Source organism: Arachis stenosperma, chromosome 3 (assembly GCF_014773155.1).
Source record: "Arachis stenosperma cultivar V10309 chromosome 3, arast.V10309.gnm1.PFL2, whole genome shotgun sequence".
Lineage (NCBI taxonomy): Eukaryota > Viridiplantae > Streptophyta > Magnoliopsida > Fabales > Fabaceae > Arachis > Arachis stenosperma.
The window spans coordinates 36,217,058-36,238,822 of record NC_080379.1 but is presented as its reverse complement, the minus strand read 5'-3'; the positions used below and the strand labels follow the sequence as shown (position 1 = coordinate 36,238,822).

The 21,765-nt window shown below is 28.8% G+C and overlaps 1 protein-coding gene across 1 annotated transcript; it reads right to left on the bottom strand.

The window, feature by feature from the left end:
* Nucleotides 1–7,425: 7,425 nt before the first annotated feature.
* On the bottom strand, nt 7,426–21,460 carry LOC130965900 (protein ENHANCED DISEASE RESISTANCE 2-like). Its single transcript, XM_057890659.1, has 22 exons — nt 21,263–21,460; nt 19,845–19,919; nt 19,654–19,707; nt 18,571–18,636; nt 18,084–18,139; nt 17,483–17,562; nt 16,464–16,586; nt 15,710–15,744; nt 14,321–14,421; nt 14,141–14,236; nt 12,916–12,980; nt 12,758–12,829; nt 11,691–11,864; nt 11,408–11,589; nt 11,268–11,325; nt 10,818–11,003; nt 10,059–10,156; nt 8,973–9,020; nt 8,754–8,897; nt 8,592–8,687; nt 8,035–8,136; nt 7,426–7,518 (listed from the first exon to the last, which is right to left on the bottom strand). The coding sequence occupies exons 1-22, from the start codon at nt 21,458–21,460 to the stop codon at nt 7,426–7,428; spliced, it is 2,202 nt and encodes a 733-aa protein (XP_057746642.1).
* Between the last annotated feature and the right edge of the window lie 305 nt (nt 21,461–21,765).

The following is a 21,765-nucleotide window of genomic DNA, read 5'->3' as shown; positions in this document are numbered from 1 at the left end:
TTATTATAATTGATTATTTTATATAATTTAAAATTAAAATTCTGCTAATAGAAAAAATAATAAAAAGTTATATCATTTAATTTGAATAATTAATATTTTAGGTTTAAATTGTATTTTATAAAATATGATTAATATATTTATTTTATAAATAAAATTTGAAATAATTATTTGATTTCAGTGATATATTAATAAATAGTGTTCTTAAATATTTTTAATGGAGTAAATTTGATTTTAAAATTATTATTCTACTATTCAATTTTATCAAAATATCTATTCTATTTTTATTTCCAGATAAAAATCCTAATTTTACCCTAATTTTCAAATTGAAAACCTTAACCCTAACCCCTTTACCCCAACCGCCATCCCCTTTCCAAAATTTAAACACCACACACGCACATAGGATAAGAAAAGGGAGAGAGTGACGGAAAAGAGAAAGAAGATAAGGAATGGGGAAGAAGACGACGCCGACAGGGATAGGAGTCGCCATCGCCGTCGCTGTTGCAAGGAGGAGAGGGAGAACGAGAACTTGAAAGTAGAAGGAGAACGACGACAAAGAGTGAAGGAGAAGCAGAAGTCAATGAACGCAGAGGAGAAGGACAAGGTCTGTTCTCGCACCGTCTAACTAACCACTGCCACTCCCATGGATTGGGTTCAAAGCCGTCGCTATTGCACCCCGTTCTTGATGCCATTAGGATTTGTTGCTGCTACCAAGGAGGAGCTGAATAGGGAAAGGAGGTCGCCACCGATGCTGTCACGGAAAGGGAGAAATGGATGCGCGAGAAAAAGTGACGTAAACAGGGAGGAGCTATTCTTCTATCGCCGCTGTCACCGAAAACCTTGTTGCCGCCGTCTTTACTGCTGGAGCTTTTTACTAGGGGAGAAAAGTGACTACACCATCTTCTTCGTTTTGACACTGAACCTCTATTCATAATCCTTATTGTTGCATTCTATTGGAACTATCAAAATTATTGTTGTTGCGAGCATAATCAAAATTGATACTGCTACCGCTATCTTAGTTGCATTAAAATTGTCACTGCTGCTACAAATTTAAAATAAACAAATTTATCGTGGTTATATATATATATATATATATATATATATATATATATATATATATATAACCAACTTACAAGTTAATGAACTAAGTATATCTATACTTAAGTTATGCTCATTTAATATATCAGATCAATTTTACTTAACACATGCTCATAATTGATTCTTGAAGCAAGAAAAAGCAGTGAAAAGTAAAAAGCTTGCGAAAAAAAAATGGCGAAAAAAAATTTTAGAAAGAAAAAGAAAAAGCAAGCAGAAAAAGCCAATAGCCCTTAAAACCAAAAGGCAAGGGTAAAAAGGATCCAAGGCTTTGAGCATCAATGGATAGGAGGGCCCAAGGAAATAAAATCCAGGCCTAAGCAGCTAAATCAAGCTGTCCCTAACCATGTGCTTGTGTCATGAAGGTCCAAGTGAAAAGCTTGAGACTGAGTGGTTAAAGTCGTGATCCAAAGCAAAAAGAGTGTGCTTAAGAGCTCTGGACACCTCTAACTGGGGACTCTAGCAAAGCTGAGTCACAATCTGAAAAGGTTCACCCAGTCATGTGTCTGTGGCATTTATGTATCCGATGGTAATACTGGAAAACAAAGTGCTTAGGGCCACGGCCAAGACTCATAAGTAGCTGTGTTCAAGAATCAACATGCTTAACTAGGAAAGTCAATAACACTATCTGAACTCTGAGTTCCTAGAGACGCCAATCACTCTAAACTTCAAAGGAAAAAGTGAGATGCCAAAACTATTCAGAAGCAAAAAGCTACAAGTCCCGCTCATCTAATTAGAATTAATATTCATTGATATTTTGGAATTTATAGTATATTCTCTTCTTTTTATCCTATTTGATTTTTAGTTACTTGGGGACAAGCAACAATTTAAGTTTGGTGTTGTGATGAGCGGATAATTTATACGCTTTTTGGCATTGTTTTTAGGTAGTTTTTAGTAAGTTCAAGCTACTTTTAGGGATGTTTTCATTAGTTTTTATGTTAAATTCATATTTCTGGACTTTACTATGAGTTTGTGTATTTTTCTGTAATTTCAGGTAATTTCTGGCTGAAATTGAGGGACTTGAGCAAAACTCTGAAAAAGGCTGACAAAAGGACTGTTGATGCTGTTGGAATCTGATCTCCCTGCACTCAAAATGGATTTTCTGGAGCTACAGAACTCCAAATGGCGCGCTCTCAATGACGTTGGAAAGTAGACATCCAAAGCTTTCCAGAAATATATAATAGTTCATACTTTATTCGGAAATTGACGACGTAACTTGGCGTTGAACGCCAAGTACATGCTGTTGTCTGGAGTTAAACGCCAGAAACACGTCATGATCCGGAGTTGAACGCCCAAAACACGTTATAACTCGGCGTTCAACTCCAAGAAAAGCCTCAGCTCGTGGATAGATCAAGCTCAGCCCAAGCATACACCAAGTGGGCCCCGGAAGTGGATTTATGCATCAATTACTTACTCATGTAAACCCTAGTAGCTAGTCTAGTATAAATAGGATAATTTACTATTGTATTAGACGTCTTTTGACCACGTTTCATCTTTGGTCTCAGTTTTGTATTATTCTTCATCTTAGGAGGCCATTGATCACGTTTTAGGGGGCTGGCCATTCGGCCATGCCTGAACCTTTCACTTATGTATTTTCAACGGTGGAGTTTCTGCACACCATAGATTAAGGGTGTGGAGCTCTGCTGTACCTCAAGTTTCAATACAATTACTATTACTTTCTATTCAATTCTCTTTTATTCTTATTCCAAAATATACGTTGCACAACACTTTGATGAATGTGATGATCCGTGACACTCATCATCATTCTCACCTATGAATGCGCGTGACTGACAACCACTTCCGTTCTACCTTAGGCCGGGCGCATATCTCTTAGATTCCCCAATAGAATCTTCGTGGTATAAGCTAGATAGATGGCGGCATTCCCGAGAATCCGGAAAGTCTAACCTTGTCTGTGGTATTCCGAGTAGGATTCCGGTATTGAATGACTGTGACAAGCTTCAAACTCCTGAAGGCTGGGCGTGATGACAAACGCAAAAGAATCAAGGAATTCTACTCCAACCTAATTGAGAACCGACAGATGATTAGCCGTGCTGTGACAGAGCATTTGGACCATTTTCACTGAGAGGATGGGATGTAGCTATCAACAAGGGTGATGCCTCCAGACGATTAGCCGTGCAGTGACAACGCATAGGACCATTTTCCCGAGAGGATTAAAAGTAGTCATTGATGATGGTGATGCCCTACATACGGCTTGCCATGGAAAGGAGTAAGAAGGATTGGATGAAAGCAATAAGAAAGTAGAGATTCGAAAGGATTCTAGCATCTCCACACGCCTATCTGAAATTCCACTATTGATTTACATAAGTATTTCTATCCTATTTTATTTTCTGTTTATTTTTATTAATCATATTTGATTTTCTAAATTCCATAATTTTATCCTCCTGACTGAGATTTACAAGGTAACCATAGCTTGCTTCATACCAACAATTTCTGTGGGATCGACCCTTACTCACGTAAGGTATTACTTGGATGACCCAGTACACTTGCTGGTTAAGTTGAATGAAGTTGTGATCATAAATTCCAATAGAGCCAATTTTTAAATCTCATGCAAATACAAAGAGGATCACAATTTCGTCCACCAGCCAGCCTCCCAAAGAGGGTTCAATCATAAAAACATGATCCAAAGATTCTTTAATACAATAGCAAAAGATCCTATTTGTAGAGAACTAGTAGCTTAGGGTTTACAAAGATGAGTAAATGACATAAAAATCCACTTCCGGGCCTACTTGGTGTGTGCTTGGGCTGAGCATTGAAGCTTTCATGTGTAGAGACTTTTCTTGGAGTTAAACGCCAGCTTTTGTGCCAGTTTGGGCGTTTAACTCTCATTCTTGTGCCAGTTCCGGCGTTTAACACCAGAATTCTTGAGCTGACTTGGAACGCCTGTTTGGGCCATCAAATCTCAGGCAAAGTATAGACTATTATACATTGCTGGAAAGCCCAGGATGTCTACTTTCCAACGTAATTGAGAGCGCGCCAATTGGGCTTCTATAGCTCCAGAAAATCTACTTCGAGTGCAGGAAGGTCAGAATCCAACAGCATCTGCAGTCCTTTTCAGCCTCTGAATCAGATTTTTGCTCAGGTCCCTCAATTTCAGCCAGAAAATACCTGAAATCACAGAAAAACACACAAACTCATAGTAAAATCCAGAAAAGTAAATTTTAACTAAAAACTAATAAAAATATAATAAAAACTAACTAAAACATACTAAAAACATACTAAAAATAATGACAAAAAGCGTATAAATTATCCGCTCATCACGCCGCTATCACCAAAAACCTTGGTTGCCGCCGTCTTTACTACTGGAGCTTTTCACTGGAAGAGAAAAGTGACTACACCATCTTCTTCGTTTTGACACTGAACCTCCATTCATAATCCTTATTGTTACATTCTATTGGAACTATCAAAATTATTGTTGTTACGAGCGTAATCAAAATTGGTACTGCTACTGCTGTCTCAGTTGCATTAAAATTGTCACTGCTGCTACAAATTTAAAATAAACAGGTTTATCGTGGTTTTATATATATATATATATATATATATATATATATATATAACCAACTTACAAGTTAATGAATTAAGTATATCTATACTTAAGTTACTCATTTAATATATCAGATCAATTTTACTTAACACATGCTCATAATTGTTAATGAGTCAAATTTAAACTAACTTACAAATTAGTTTAACTTACTTTTAATTTTGATCAGGTACTCAAAAGAAAAAAATATTTTAAAACCAAATTAATATTAGGAGACATGTGCATGTAGGATATTAAAAGTTTTTACAAAAGCAAGACTTAACCCGACTAGAAGTGTTTATAAAATTCATAATTTGCGGATATTATCCAATCTACAAGATGATCGAATTGGATCTGATCTGATCCTCACTCTAGTAGGATCTGATCGTGGATATTACAGCTGCATCTGCGGATCCAAATCGAAGATATGTAAATCCACATCTAGTAAATAAAAAAATAAAATATATATATTATATTAACCTCACAAAACCTAATTTCTCTAATACCTCTCTTAACACAAAATACTACAACAAAATCAGCCTTTTGCCATATTTTTAAAGCGTGTCAAAAAGTAAAAAAAAAAAAAGTAACAATAGCTTTTCGTCACGTTTTTTTGAGCTATCGACACGCTTTAAAGCACCCCTCATAGACTCAACCTTACCCAGAACTTCACCTCACTCCAACCCTCTTCTCAGACCTGATCTCATCCATGCCGAAGACTTCTCACCATTCCTGCTCTCAGTTCACCGTGCATGGTTCCTCTTTGTCGACGTCCTTCTTGGCTTCGACGCAGTGGCGGAGGTTGAAACAAAATTTTGGGGGGCCGTAAATTTAACATAAAAATTTTATAATAATATTTATATCAAAATAAAATTTATAAATATAATAATTCTTTAAGTTTGTTACTAATAAGATAATAAATAAATAATTCTACAGATGAAAAATATAAAATAGTTTATAATGGTACTCTTCGAGTTTTTAATGATTTAAAATCTTCAATAATTGAATCAGAACTAAAATTTTCAACAATTTCTTTTTCAATGTAAATAACCAAACTATCCACAAGAAAAAGAGAAAAATCGAAATTGAAGTGTTCTAGCGTGTAACAAAATCAAAATTGAAATAGAGACGGGATAATAAGTTATACACACGTGGGTAATGATTTTTTTTATTTTTATCTTAAAATTTTAATATGTTGTGAAGTCAACAAAACCCACTTACAAAAAATTAATATGCAACAAAAGTATGAGATGGAAATTCTGGATACTTTAAGTTATAATAAAACATCTAAGCCAGCTGAACTACTTTTTATTTTTTGAAGAACTACTACTAATTTTTTTATAAAAAGTTTGGAGGCATGGCCCCTTGTCTGACTTAAGCTCCGCCACTGCTTCGACGACACTTTTTCGTTCATCCCTTCCTCTGTTCTTCATTGCCTCATCCGTCGCCATGGTTCCTCTCTCTTCCATCACAGTGCCGTTCCTTGCCAAATTGTGCTTGTGATCTAGCCGCATCACCTATTTGGTATTGTCGCATTGCCACCGCTGCTACTGTCAGATCTCCGAAGTTGCTAGGCGTCTTTTGTTCTCCTCCTATAGTGTTGCGTGGTGGCTCAATTTTGGTCTTATATTTTTGCCTGCAGTGCTTCATTTTTTTTTTTCTTTAAATTTAGATATAAAAAGTGTTATACTGCAAAAAATTAATTACTAGTTCAATTTACTTTGATATACAAAAAGTTAGTTCTAAATGCTATTTGTTTTTCAGTTCTTGCCTGCAGGAGTTTAAATCTTTAAAAAAAAAAAATTTCAATAATTTTACATGTTGAGTTGTGTTTTGAGGTGTTGTTGCCTGCTGCGTGAGGAATGAATGGTTGCTAAACAGATTAAAAAAAGGCGAAAGATGTTTTATTGATTTTTTTTATAAAAATAAATATTTTAATATATATTTTTTGCAATTATGTTTGATGCCGATTTGATTTTATTTGCAAATATGCGAATCAGATCCGAGCATAAAAAATGTAGATGTCCTATGAAATGAGTTTAGTGTTGATTGGATTGAAATTTCGATCCGATCCGATTCGATCCGATCTTCGTATACTCTTAACCCTTATTTTAATCTTGGTGGCTTCCATTTACAAATTACTCTATTCTACTTTGAAAGTTGGTTCTATTCCTGTAGAATCCTGTTTTGAAAATCAATAAACATAACTTCTCCTAATTTTATAATTCATTTCTTAAAGCTTAAACCAATATGAAATTTGAACTAGATAGACTAGGTATGCAAGGTTGTCATTTCCAATTGATTGCAACTTAATATCATTTCACAACAAGGAGTTGTACACATTCAAAGTTATTGATATGATAAACTAAATTCTGGTTTTTCTACATTAAAGTCTTGTTTTAAATTTGGCCCTTAAAAATCATTCAACCAATTATAATTATAACTTGTGTTCAATTAGAATGGAACTATTAATCTCTTATAGTCTCAGCAATTTATCAAGCAATATTTTGATAAAGTTTCTGTATAAAAAATGTTAATTGGATTTCAATCATTGAAACAAACAAAAATAAAAAATAAAAAACACAACAGAAAACTTAATCAAAAGAAAGAGCTAGTGAAACTATAAATGGTAAATGAGTAAGTGGCAAAAGGAACTAAAAGGATATATGCATTAAGAGAAAAAAAATAAAAGACTATACTTTCATTATAATTTGATTCTTCAATGTAATTGTAAGCATTTGAGCCAAAAAATTAACTAGCTAGAATCAAATTGTTTATTAATTTTGGCAAAGGCCTCAAGATTCCCATGATACAGCAGAATCAATGCTTAGGCGATTTAATCGAACAGCTCCAAGAATGTATTCTGGTAATTCGTCCTCCTCTTTTGCCTACAATTATGGAAATGGTGAGTATCAAGTTGCACATCCTAATTGTCACATTAGTGTTGGAACTTTATTGTAATATAAATTTTTATTATAGTTTAATTATAATTATTTATAAATTATTAATGATTTAATTTTATTCCTTAATACTATTACTAGTATTTGATAGACACATTAGATTAAAAGAGAAAACACATACAAAAACATTTTTTTCTGTATATTTTACAGGATATTTTTTTAATTTTTATCTTACCGACACAAAGAGAAAATAAAGTTTACTATGATAAATGTCTGAAAGAAGGAAAAAAAAAAAAAAGAAAAATCTATCTTAAATTTAATTTTATCATAATCAAAATATATTATGATAGTCGATCTAAATCTGAAATTTACAGCCTTTAAAATGACGCTTTTACTTAAGTTAATTTTACCATTAGTACTTAAAATAACGTGCTAGTTTAAACGAAGGGAGCATGGAAATATTTATCATTAAATATAATTAGAAGTATTATTAAAGGAAGAAACCTCTATCAAAATGGCAAGGTCAACCACTAGGCTTGTGACATATCCCATGACAAGTCCAATCACACGCCTAGCTACTGAAGAGGATCCAATATCCAAATCTATCTGCATGCAAAAACAAAATTCCTATCAAATTGAAAACTACTACACACAATATCCTAATTAATTGCGTATCTTTAATAACGGGAGAATACAAGACAATAGTACTGCTTCATAATGAATGGCTAGTTGTTAATACGGATTAGGACTTATTAACATATATAAATCCACAATTAATGCTAAATTATTGACATTTTTGGTGTAGTATATTTCCAATAACGCGATAGCGGTAATGTTAGAAAAATAATAATTTAAATTTATTTTATTTAATTTTATATATATAATATTTGTAATTATATATATTTAATATGGTTTAATTATTTTGAAAATAATTAAAAAAATATAAAATATTTAATTTTATGTTAATTTTTTATTATCTTTCAAACATTTTTTAGAAAATACTACAAGATCCCCAATATATGTTAGAAGGAACATAAATTTTCTTAAGTTTGAATAATTACCTCTAAAAAATTATCTTGTCGATGGTATTTACATGTGACAGCTTTGCCCAACAAGCAAGCTTTTGTTCCTACAGCTCGCTTTACCATCCAGTATCCCTGTATAAAAAGAAAACCATTATTTATCAAATAAATGCTTTAATTCATTCATTAAAAATTACATACCTCAACTATACTTGGAATTAGTTTGAATCTTGAATCACGAAATGCATCACTTCCATCCACAAACTTAGCCAATAGAGAATCTTCTTTTATTGGCCTATCGGATGCGTAATATAGAACCAAACTGTAGTTTGGTTTTGCTGGAACCTGACATTCGATTATCACAAAATAAAAACTCTTCTTCATAAGAATTAACTTCATTAATCAAATACTTATTCATACCTGTAGATTGAATACAAGAATAAAAGGAAGCTTTTTTCCTTCTTCTAACTGCAATTCAAGAAAAAAAAGGATTAAAATATGATGATTTATAGTGAAAAGAATCAACAACCTCACATATTCAAATAAAAGGTTTCGATAATAACCTGGTAAGAAAAACTAACCATGCTATATTATTGAAAAATACAAAATAATGATATATGTATATATTTATAATCAAACTTTATTAAAAAAATAAAATAAAGTTTTGTAAATAATATAATCAAAATAAAAATATAAAAATATGATAATGTACTACAAAATATTTTATTATTTGATTGTGAGAAGTTTGATTATTTTATTAGTTTATCATTTTATTCAAAGATGTGCAAAACAACATACATAAATATAAATACTATGACATTCTCAACAACACAACACAAAAACTTCAAGTGAAGTAAACTCTATTGTAAAAGTTTGTAGAAAAGCTATAACGATAAACATTAAACACTAAACTAATTTCTATGGGATTATTATACATTGGAATGAAAAATATAGTATATAACATGAAAAGAGCCATAAACATATGTTTTGACAATTAACATAGTTCCCATGAAAAAAGGAACAAATTAAACAAATATATTGTCATGAAATTATAGCTCGTATGAAATAAGATTTAAGGGTAAAGAATCCATATCAGATAATTTATATAGATTTTTCTTGTGTCCATGATATTTTTTAATTCTGACAGACTAAAAATTAATTCGCTGGAATCTAATTCTTAAATGAAACTTAAATTCAATAAATTATCTTATATGAATTTTATGCTTTAAATCGTACTTTCATACCAATTACAATTTATTAAAAATTTATTAAACTACTCTCTCTCTCTCTGTATATATACTTTTATTCAATCTCATAAACATGGAAGCCAGTAATAAATGCAATGACGAGTTCTAAAAGCTTTCATATATATTAAGAATTGAATGAACGTACATATCAAAGAGTAGAGACAAATTTAATAAATTTCCTAAGATTTATATAAATCACAAGCTTGAGATAATTAAAGTTTTTTTTTTTTAAATCTCCAATCAAAATGCTCAAGCAAACCTGAACTAAGCATTTAGGGTGCAATGCAACTCTATCCATAGCTTTGTCAACTTTTAACCAATCAACAGCTATGAGCTTGAGAAGCGGATCCCCACCAACTATCTGCATCAGAAATTTCATATAAATGTCAATATATCTAAAATAATATAGGTTGGTCACTTTAACAATATGCCACTTGTGCTAAATTGAGAAATGTATCCCCTATTGTTTCTTTATTGGAGAAACAAAAATAATGGGTAAACTAAAGAAGATAGAAGCACCACACCATTAATTCTGATTAGATAGTTAATGAATTCAGTATATATAAAAACAGATATATAAATACTTTTATTTCTTCTCATTTACAGCTAGATTACAAATCCACGTCTCTAAATAATTATAAAAACATATGATTTTTATTCCAAATATATAGGTAAATATTAATAGTGTCTGTAATGTTATTTTATTTTTTGTCATATATATTCGTATTCCAAATATTTCAAAAGTAACTCAATATTTATCATCACTTTTCATCAGCTATATATGCCACTATCTTCATCAATATTTTTTGATAGATTAACATTGGAATATATTAAATTATTTTTAAAATGTTATAGTCGCAAATTAAATAAAAAATAAAAATAAAAACAAGATTAGTTCTTATCCAAAATATTTAAAACGAAAATGACACTTTATGCTTCAAAATTTCAGCAACTTGAACATGGAATACGCCTTAAGATAAAGGCGAGTTTCACATAATTATGTAGTTATGTAGTGAACTAACCTTTGTATTATCTTTTAAATAATTCTTTCCTCTAATCTTAAATCCTTCACAACTGGGACAAGTCCAACAGTCAGTGTCCTTCTCATCATTCCCTTTTCGTAAAGAACCATGAACACCACTCACATCAAGTGGGATAGGATCTAAACTAGTATCCAATTCTCTCATTATCTCTGCAGCTGGAACTAGCACAATACATAAACAAGTATTTTAGAATCTAAATTTGTGTGGAATAAACATATATATAAGTCTCATTTATGTGGAAATTGCACATCAAATTTGACATCTTTTTCATTAGCTTAAAGTAGTTGATGGACTGGAAGATTGAAACATAAAAAAAAAAAATAAAAAATAGAAATGTGTAAGAAAAAAAAAAAACTATAATGCCTTATGGCCTTTATTAATTACCATTAGAAAACACAATAAATAAAGGGCAATGAAAAAATTACCTGAAATTTTATTTGAAGCTGTGTGTGGTGAAGCATTGTTTGGTTTGGCTTTGCGCTCCTAACATAATAAGCAAGGTATCAAACTCTAAAATGCAAATATTTAAACCAAGCAGGCATAATAAATTGAAATTTAAAGAAACCTGGTGATCATAAGTTTCTTCATCTGATGAATATGCAGTAATTGCATCGTAGAACTCATCCTGCACCTCATCATCTTCATACTTAGCACTAGAAACAGGAGATTTTGCGATATTGGCATGACGAGCACTCGTCGCATTCTTTTGTTGGATTGATGGATTCGCTCCAATATATTCCTTCAGACCTACCATTTTAAAAAATAAATAAATATTAAGCTGTATTTAGTTTAGGTTGTTTTTTTTTAAATTAAGAAATAAAAAATAAATATAAGTTGAATTACTTTACCTGCTACTTGGCACAGTAAAGCATAAGGAATACTTCTCTCGAATTTGGAGTTTTGGTTGTTGTTCTTCCAATGAAACCAAGATACAGAGTGTATCTCTAATGTATGGGTGACTAAACATTTTTGTCTATCTACTCCCATTGGAGTGTTCAAATTTCTAATCTCCCATGTAGATGCTACAAAAAGAAAAAAATAATAATAATAATAAGAAGAAAGAAAATTAGTCAAATAAAAAAATCAATTGTCCTTTTTAAATTTTCAATACATTAAAACTACGTTTGTTTGTAAATACTAGAATTGAGATTAAAAAATTAAGATTTAATATTATATTTTTGAGATTTAAAGTTTTAATTTCTTTGATATTTTTAGAAAGTGAAAACACATGATACTTAAAATTTTTAAAATAAAAATTAAAATTTTAATAACATTTTTTTTAAATCTACCCTTATTCAAATTTTAAAACTTTAATTCTATTTTTTCTCATTGGTAAGCGCAGGATTCAGAAACCTATATAATGTACATGAAAACTTGAAACACATTCAAAAACCTAAAATAAAAAGCTCCATAGGTTCATATTCACTACCAAAACACTAAATGTAAAACTATATACTGCATGTGCATGGTATAGGAAAGAATGTGAGTTGCAACATTAATGAATTAAATGAGAGAAGGGTGGGTGCAAGAGAGAGAATTGGATCCCAAAAAAAAGATGTGAATAAGAAGAGGAATGGTGAGGAGAATAGTGGGAGTTGTCATGTGCATCGCGTGACTTAGAATCAAGGTTGGTGGTAAGAGAAGCAAGAGGGAGTGAGGACGAATCATTAGATAGAGTATTTATGGAGAATGAATGGTAGGATGTACGATGAGAGGGTAGTTGAAACAAAAGTGGTTGATTGGGCCTGAAATCATTCAAAACATGGGGAAAGGAGAGTGGGAGAATTGGATCCCAGAAGAAAATGATGATGATTATTTTCAAATCACTTAAATTTTAGGATGTTAAAAATGTAAAGCAAGTGAACACAAACAATTTTTAGAAAGAAAAACTAATTGAAATAAGATATCCTCTTACGATTAATTTTTGTACGCCGATACCCTGATCTTGGAGGCTTTTTCTTATGAGTAGCTGGCAACTGCAAGATTGCTGAAATAATCAAACGTGAAAAATTTTTATATATCAATACTATGTAAAATTACACAACCAACTTTCACTTTCATAAATATACTTACTGTAATTGCCATCTTGTCCACGAAACCATTGCCTAGAGAAGATAAAATCTCGCTTTGAATTCCACCTACATTTTTTGAAATGAAAAAGTATAGGTAAACAATAAAAATATTAAAATAATGTGAACAATGAATATATTGGATATTCATTTTACTAAGATTTAGATAGATAATTTAAAAATATAATGTATTTTTATTTAATTGATAGTTGTTCATATTGTTCAAAAAAATCATTAATTACATAACATTGTCCGAAATTGAAATATAACATTTCAAATTATATTTTCTTGTTCGTACGGATTAAGTCGTCATAACTCAACTAACCTTTAATTAATTAATTAGCTACAACTTCATTTTATATACAAAAGATGGGACAAAAAAACACAAATAAAACAAATCTTAAATAGCAAAATGTCTAATACGAGTCAAGTTGAAATCATGTAAATAGCAGTGTAGACAAAATTTTACCAAATTTAACAATTAACACTTTAAGTACAGAAATAAGAAATGCACTATATTATGGTAGTTTGGGAAGCTTTAAAAGTAATTTTTTTGAGCTTTTGACTTATGAAAAGTAGTAGTATTAATGTTTGGTACAATTTTAAAATTAAATTATGGCTTTCTAAGAAGTCATTTAGAAATTTATAGAGAAGTTAAAAAAAATGACTTCTCTCATAATACTACTACTTTTTATCACATTTCTATAAAATAAGTATTTTTAGAACTAAAAATTTAAATATAAAATAATTTATTTATAAGCTATTTTTAATATAATCATTTATTGTTTAAGCTATTTTTTTAAAAAGAACTTAATTAAACTGTCTATCCAAACTGAATCGGTGTGTGTTTAAGGAGAAAATTTAAAACACCAAATTAAGTTTGGTAAAATTAAAATGGAAAATGTATAGTTCTATTAGAATTTGTAATTTTCACATTATCTTTGTCTATAATATGATGATTCTCATGTTCTCTAGTAATTATTACATGTATTATAGTGCAAACTCTTAGTTTAATTTTCTTCGATTGAGAACTTTTGTAAAAAAAAAAATTATATTATTAAAAAAACAACAAAATTTTATCCCATCAAATAAAATCAGCTATATGAATTACAAATATTAGTATATATTCAATAAAAATTTACCAACTAATTCATATTATTAAAATTATAAGTTTCAAATAAAGTATTTGGAAATTAAATTGAAATAGTTTCTTATCATGCATAAATTACCGAGTAAGATACTTAGGATCATATGTTCCGTAAAGAACATCATAATGTCCATCAAAAGATTCAACCAACTCTATGTCACACATCAACATATCCCACCTTCAAAAAAAAAAAAAGTTATATTGATTAGATCTCATAGAATATTATTCTTCAAGTACCTTATGTTACGTGTAACTAACTTACTCATATCTTTTCTCTCGTTCAATGCTTAGAAACACTTCTAACACAGTTTCTGCACTTGTATCAATGACAGCAACCGACTTTGCTAAGACACTTTTATTAATCTACAAAATATAAAAAGAATGCCAAAGAAGAATATAATTACCTATCATATCATAATAAATTAATACACTCAGTGTTACAAATAGATGATTATAATACATTCGAAGTGTCTTTTTACTAATAATACGAAATTATAACATCATATCTATTTGTGGAAACTAGTTATGTCAATGTCTATGAGAAAATGTAATATTTTAAAAAGAAAAAAAAAACAACCTTAATATGTTGACAATTAATTTAACTGAGGAAAACAAATTTACCTATAATTGTTTTTCAATAATGTATAGCAAATAAAAGAAGTTCAAAATAATTAAACTAACATTGTCATGAATCTACAAAATAAATAACGAGAAAGAACTATCTAATCACAAAGATAAAAATAATAAATCAAAATTGAGTTCAATATTTTGAGTTTAGAACTAAAATTAATAATAATTGACAATCATAAACTAATTGATTGAGTTATGAGTATTATGTATTTATTTAAAAAATAATTAATAAATGTAAAATAAGCTAACTTTGAACTAATTTAAATTAATTTTTATTATTTTTCAAATATTTTCGTATTATCATTCAAATATTTGAACAAGAAAAATGAGAATAAATATAACATATATATATATATATATAAAGCAAAAGACTGCTTTAATATTTATGTGAGGAATTGTAGAAAAAACAGGGTGTGAAAAAAAGCGAGATAAGTTGAGAAAAATCATAATTCTATTTCTTTGTAACGGTGTCATTCAAAGGCGTGAATTTTGGATTAATTCATGTAGTTCTCCTTTTTTAAGTTAGGTTAGTACTTAAAAAATTACTAAACTTCAATTCTCTGTTTTTTAAGTTGTATTAGAAATTTAGACGTTTGTGAGCATGGTTTGAACTCTGAAGTTCTTGATGATTTATATTAGAATTAATTATTTAATTTGTTGAATTAGAGACTGCAACTAATTTAATTATAGTGAAAATTTTACTATAATTTGTGGTGAAGACCAAATATAAGTCTCAATACACTTAAAAGCTGATCAAAAATATATAACTGTGTTAATCTCTATTCTCTTTATTGATATGTTCAACATAAAATGAGATAAAATTAAAATGAAATAATTTTTTTCATAATTAATTTCATTGTATTTCTAACAAAAGAGATAAAATTCTAAAACAACCTGGAATCATTCCTTTTACAAATCTTTTCAGAATAGCCAGGACAATTAAATTCAAAGCAAGTGGATTTTTAAGATATATATAGCTTCAATACCGTCTTTTACCACAAAAATTTAGAAACATGGATACCTTGTAATTCGTGAGGTCCTCAAAAATTCTAACGCCTGAAATAAAATTAATTAATAAATAAATGAAAGTTCAGTCCTGGCCAACAAAAAGAAAGAAGTGTAACCCAAAAAATAGAAGAGTAAAAAGATTTTTTTTATTAAAAAAAGATATTTTTTATCAATTTAATGAGAATTAAGTTTCACTTTGATCTATGTGATTGACGAATTGCATTGATTTAGTCCTTAATTTTTTAATTGTTACAATTTAGTTTTCCAAATTTAAAAAAAGGTGCATTAATATAGTCTCTCGTGTATTTTCCGTCACAAAAACTCAACGCCGTTAGTGACGTAACTCAAATCTTGTCATGCTGGACATATTAAAACGACGTCATATGCATTTTGACGCTAAAGAAAATATTAAACTACGTCATTTGAGGGTTCAAACAATCTTGTCATAAACAAATTCCTTGTCATAACCCTCAAACGACATTGTTTAATATTTTTTTTAGCGTCAAAATGCTTCCAGAATCATTTTAATATATTAAGTGTGGCAAGATTTGAGTTACATTACTAACGGCATTGAGTTTTAGTAATAAAAAATACATAAAAAATTATATTAATACATTTTTTAAATTTAAAAAATTAAATTTTTACAATTAAAACGTAATAACTAAATCAGTTCAACTCACCAATATCATAGAATAAGGTGGAGCTTATCTCACTTAAGGAAATTCAAACAAGCACTGTATATATTTTCCTAATAAAACAAATAGTACCGGACATGGTACGAACACACTTCCATTGATGTTCTTCAAATACATCTTGATCCTTATCAAATCCGTCAAAACTAAAACTTCTTGTTCTTGTTCTTGATGATTGTCGTGAAAGTATCTCTGGGCCTTTCGCATGAAAAAGGGGAAAATTAAGTCAACTATTATATTTATTAACAAAGACATATAAAATAAATTAAAAAAGATAGTATAACAATATTAGCATATAGAAAAGTAGAACTTACGTTTATGATTCTTTGTAAAAATGTAATAGATATTTATTTAGAAATTAAACTCACCTTCACAATTTGATGGGGATAACAGGTTGAGTACTATGCAAATTCTAATATATAACGAAAGCATAACGTAATCATACACCTGAATCAAATGTTTAACCTACTTGTTTATAAAAGCAAATGTAATTAATAACACTAATCCATCATGTCTCTCAAACCCATTATTCCAATTTATTCTTTTCTTGCAATTTTGACCCTCTCTTTTCTTCGCACCCCGTATAAAAAAACAAATTTTGATTTGCATACTATTTTCTTTCGCTTTTAGAAAGAAAAAGAAAAAGATTGCCCGAAAATTCTCATTTACAAGTGTATATTTGAACATTAATTTATTTCTTTTAGCATTACTTTTATTAGCGTATTTGATATCAATTAGAGAAAGTATAGATTAGTCAATTTTAGCATCTAGAGTTTATAATTTAGGGTGCAAAAGATTAAAAATTTATGATTTAGGATTTAAAATTTAAAATAAATAAAATAATTTTTTAAAAAAATAGCAAATGTTTTATAAAAGAATTAATTCTCTAATATTATTCTATCAGTTAATCTTAAATTCTAAAGTTTAAATATATACATGATAATAAATGTAAGATTAATCAAAATAGTTATTACTTTTCACTTTTAAAGAGAGTTGTTGGGTTGAACGTTGAAGTGTTAGAAATAGGAAACAATATTTTTTTTATATATTTTATATATATTAAATCAAGGAATGCCTTTTCTTTTTCTTTTTACCTTGTCCAATTCTTATAAGCTTTCTTAATCCAGAGCCAAATCGCTTCACACTATGTCGATTGCGATGATCGAGATCGAGCCTTATACAAATATAAAGACAAAATGACATGTCAACTTATGATAACCTCTTCTGAAAATAGGATGAAATCAAAAGTAACATATCTATTATCTAATAACTGATTGGGATTAAATCATCAAAAGCGTACTAATAAGGAAAGACAACATATCCAGTTATTCACTTATTGTTAAAATAAATAAACAAATGAGCTTCTTACTTTTTAAACTTCTAGATATATATATATATATATATGTTAATAAAAAAATAGTATTTGTGTATCAAATTTAATTATTAAAATAGTCATCATGTATTTATGTACAAATATATGTTATTTAATTTATTTTTAATATATATTTTATATTTTAACATATATTTTATATTAATAATAAATTTTAATAGCTGATTTTATTATACACCTACCATAATTATATTTTAATACTTTAATTATATTATTTTCTAAAAAATAAAAAAAAGACTAATTTGTCAAATGTTAAGGACTAAAATAACAAAGTGTGTATATAATTGGAAAAATAAAATGCATACTCCTCTTGATTTAGTTTCTCTCTAGGATCGCCTCCGCTTGACAAGTCATTTTCAGCCTGAAAAAGAACAAATACTAAGTGATTTTCACAACCATGTATCCGTGACACTCAAATTAATTCAAAGAACTAGTCCATATTTTTCACTTATGATGATGACAATCAATATAACGTAAAGCTAAATATTATAAACTTCCATACAATCAGTATTTAAAAACCAAAGATTTTGTAATTAGTAACTTTTTTTAAATAATTATCAATTAATCTTACAAATTATATTATTGTAACCTTATAACTATTATAAAAAATATTATGTACCCACTAAAAATTAGATATCAAATAAGTTATTATGTATTTATATATAAATAGACATGTTATTTAATTTATTTTTAATATACATTTTATATTTTAACATAAATTTTATACAAATAAATTTTGTGACTAATTTTTTTTATATACGCGTAGCATTATCCAACTATGATATATTATACCTGTTGCTTGGCATGATTAAATGCTTCCATCCATCTCTGAGCTTCTGTCGCTGTAGCACAAGCGATCTTCAATGAAATATATATGTTAATAAATAAATAAAAATTCATTTATGTTCAATAAAAATGTAAAATTTATCCATGAAAACGTAACATTTTAAACTAATAAGCTCTTTAATATAGAGTAAATACTTTGTCATGCATGATATTAAAAATAGGACTATATTATTAAGAATGATCATTTAGGTAACATTTAGAAGAGAAAATGAAACTAAAAAATAAAAATTGAGAGATAGAGATTGAGAAAGAGATTGTCACCAAAAAAAAAAAAAGATTGAGAGAGAGACTAAGCAAGCAATTTTATTTTGATTTGTTGCTATTTAATTCAGGTAGTTATTCTGTTATTGTTTAATTTCTATTATGGTTTTTGCTTTTAGTTAGCTTTCACCTGTGACACAAGAAATTAGGTCATGCATATATAGTGCTTCTAGCATAGTTTTTTCTGTCATAACTGCATGTAACATTATATCTACTAAAATCAACAGTGACTTTATTTTATGTAAATATTGCTGCATGGCTAAATGTACAACGTAACCTCTCCTTTCAATTGGAAGATTATTTCAGTTTAAGGTACGCCTAGAAATTATATTTACTCATGTTTGGGGGGTCTACCTCAAGTTTTATCTCATCAAGGATTCTCTTATTTTGTCTCGTTTTTTATGCATATACAAGATACCTTAGTATTTTCCTTATTCTAAGGGCATGATAGTCATTACAAGACATGTGTTGTTTGATGTAAATTTATTTTCATATGCTATGTTCTCTTTCTGCAACTTCGTTGGAATGTTTTCGCACTTTGATATGTTGGGTGTTTTGTGAATGTTTTATCATATTGGACTTCGTTTTCTTATACATCTAATTTAGCCTTCTAGATTCGTTCCTGCTATAATAGGTTTTCGTATATTCTTTTTGAGATATTTAAGATCAAAAGCTAAAATGTGCCAAATTCCCTTCTCCTACCTTCATGAACCCTAATAGCAAAATCAACAATAATAATAGAAAAAATAACTTCAAACTATAACTTACATCTCCTTTTTTCGAATCGTCTAAGCGATTGGAAATCCTTATTACGTAAAGATCCTGAACACAAAGGAATAGAAATATTTAGCTTAAAATTGAAATATATAATCTATAATCACATCCATTGTATGATCAATTCAATTGAGCACATTAAAAAAAAAAAAGAAAAACATAAATTTTACTAGCTAGTGGATCACCATATTAGCAATCCTTCGTTGCCCAAGATTCTCCACCATTAGTGTGGGACCTACAACCCCTAGTCTTATAGGTTTCTGCACCACAACCACAAAAACAAAGAGAAAGAAAAAGACATAAATAGAAATATGGTTACAACAGAAAGTTTCGGACATCACATTAAAAGGATAATACTAGCACAATTTATTTTTTTTATTTAGCAATTAGTTAATAATATTTAAAAATATCGTCTAAAATTATATTATTGAGTTGCTAAACTAAAAATATTAGACTAATAATTAAAAGTGTTGACTAATATAAGATAAACTTACTAATTTTCAAATTTTTTCATAAAAAATACCAGAGTCATAGTGTGTGACAAGACACACTTTAATATTTTATATTTTTAATATATTTTCATTTTCAAATAATTTTATACTAAAACTTTATATTTTCTTTATTATATTTGTTTTCTCAAATTTTTAAAATTATTTTTGTTAGAAAAAATATATATATACTACGGATAGTTTTTTATCTAAAATGTTTTTATGTTTTACAATAAAAACTAGTGTCAATTCTCTAAAGATAGTGTAAAGTGAATTTTTTTTTTTCAACTTTAATTTCTTTTTCCTAATTATGAGATAGAGAAAAGAGTGGGTGGTTGTCAAAAAAGCTAATGTAAGACTTTTAACTTTATGGGATTGACAAAGGGAGTTATAATAAAATGGGAATGGATAATTTCAATATATTTGCTTTATATAAAGATATAGATAAACAGAAAACATAACATGATGATCATCGTATTATTGAACATTGTATATGGAATAATAATAATCATTAAAGATCATAATGTGATTTGTAATTGTATAAAAGTATATTTCAAGATTTACACTTTGAAATGTGATGATGATTTCTGAAAATAAAACCATTTAAGGGCTAAAAACGAAACTAAACTATATGCCATTTCATAATGTTCAATGTTTGAATAATAAGTAGGAAGTTCCAAGATTACTTAAAGTTGGGGGAAGAGATGGGAAATAAAGTTTCACATTCAATTGAATGCTTATTTATGGAGTATCTAGTTAAAAACGATTTCTTTTATATGCATCCAAATAAATAAACAAAACATTGAACATATTTGTAAAAGATCTGTTAAAACTTTTTTTTTACAAATGACCAAATTAATTGCATGCTCAGGTGAAGTTAGATTGTATTCTTTTTTCAATCTTAGACGTTAGGGTTCCTTCTTTTAAGTTACATTATAAGCATTTCAAATATGAAAGGGCTTGAAATTTCTTTCTATATAGTTGAGTCTTTGTATAATTGAATTTGATGGAAAATTTAATGCAAAATTTTAATAGAAAAAAAATGAAAGTAGAATGATCTTGATCAAGATCATAGAAGCTAATAAAAAAATAGAAAAAGAATTTAAAAAACATACAATGCCTGGATTTTCATGGGGATCACGCTTGTACATGGCAACACATTTTCCCTTAACAAATAAAAATCGGAGATGGTGATAATCAGAGCCCATAGAATGAACACCCAGATGGTAAACCCAACCAAAGTATTCAAATATCCCTTTTTCTTCATGGTGATCAAATCTTCCACTTCCTGAAGATGCATTTAATGCTTCCATCATACAAAAATATGTTTCATTCGAATTCGAGATTGATTATTAGATGACAATGATAAGGGAACAGCATGTTTATTATTTTTCCCTTTCAATGTATTTTGTTTCTACCTTAATTTCTCCGAAATGGCTGGGTATTGTTTATTGGTCATAATAAATATGTGTTCCGTATTTGTACACGTATTTTTTTGAGTTTTATTGTGTTAAGCTTTGATCTGTCAAAGTGGTACTATAATTTTTTTTTTTCACTTATTCATTTAATTCTTGTTTTATTGTTATCTCTATCAAGTTTGTCTAATGCACTAAGGGAT

What these genes read in the sequence shown, in the direction of transcription:
- LOC130965900 (XM_057890659.1), bottom strand. Translation starts at nt 21,460, where the DNA reads ATGGAAGCATTAAATGCATCTTCAGGAAGTGGAAGATTTGATCACCAT. An exon ending in GATCCTAAGTATCTTACTCG is followed by an intron (nt 12,981 to 14,140) that starts GTAATTTATGCA and finishes CAAAAAATGTAG; the next exon opens with GTGGAATTCAAAGCGAGATT. An exon ending in ACCTTGCCATTTTGATAGAG is followed by an intron (nt 7,519 to 8,034) that starts GTTTCTTCCTTT and finishes CCATAATTGTAG; the next exon opens with GCAAAAGAGGAGGACGAATT.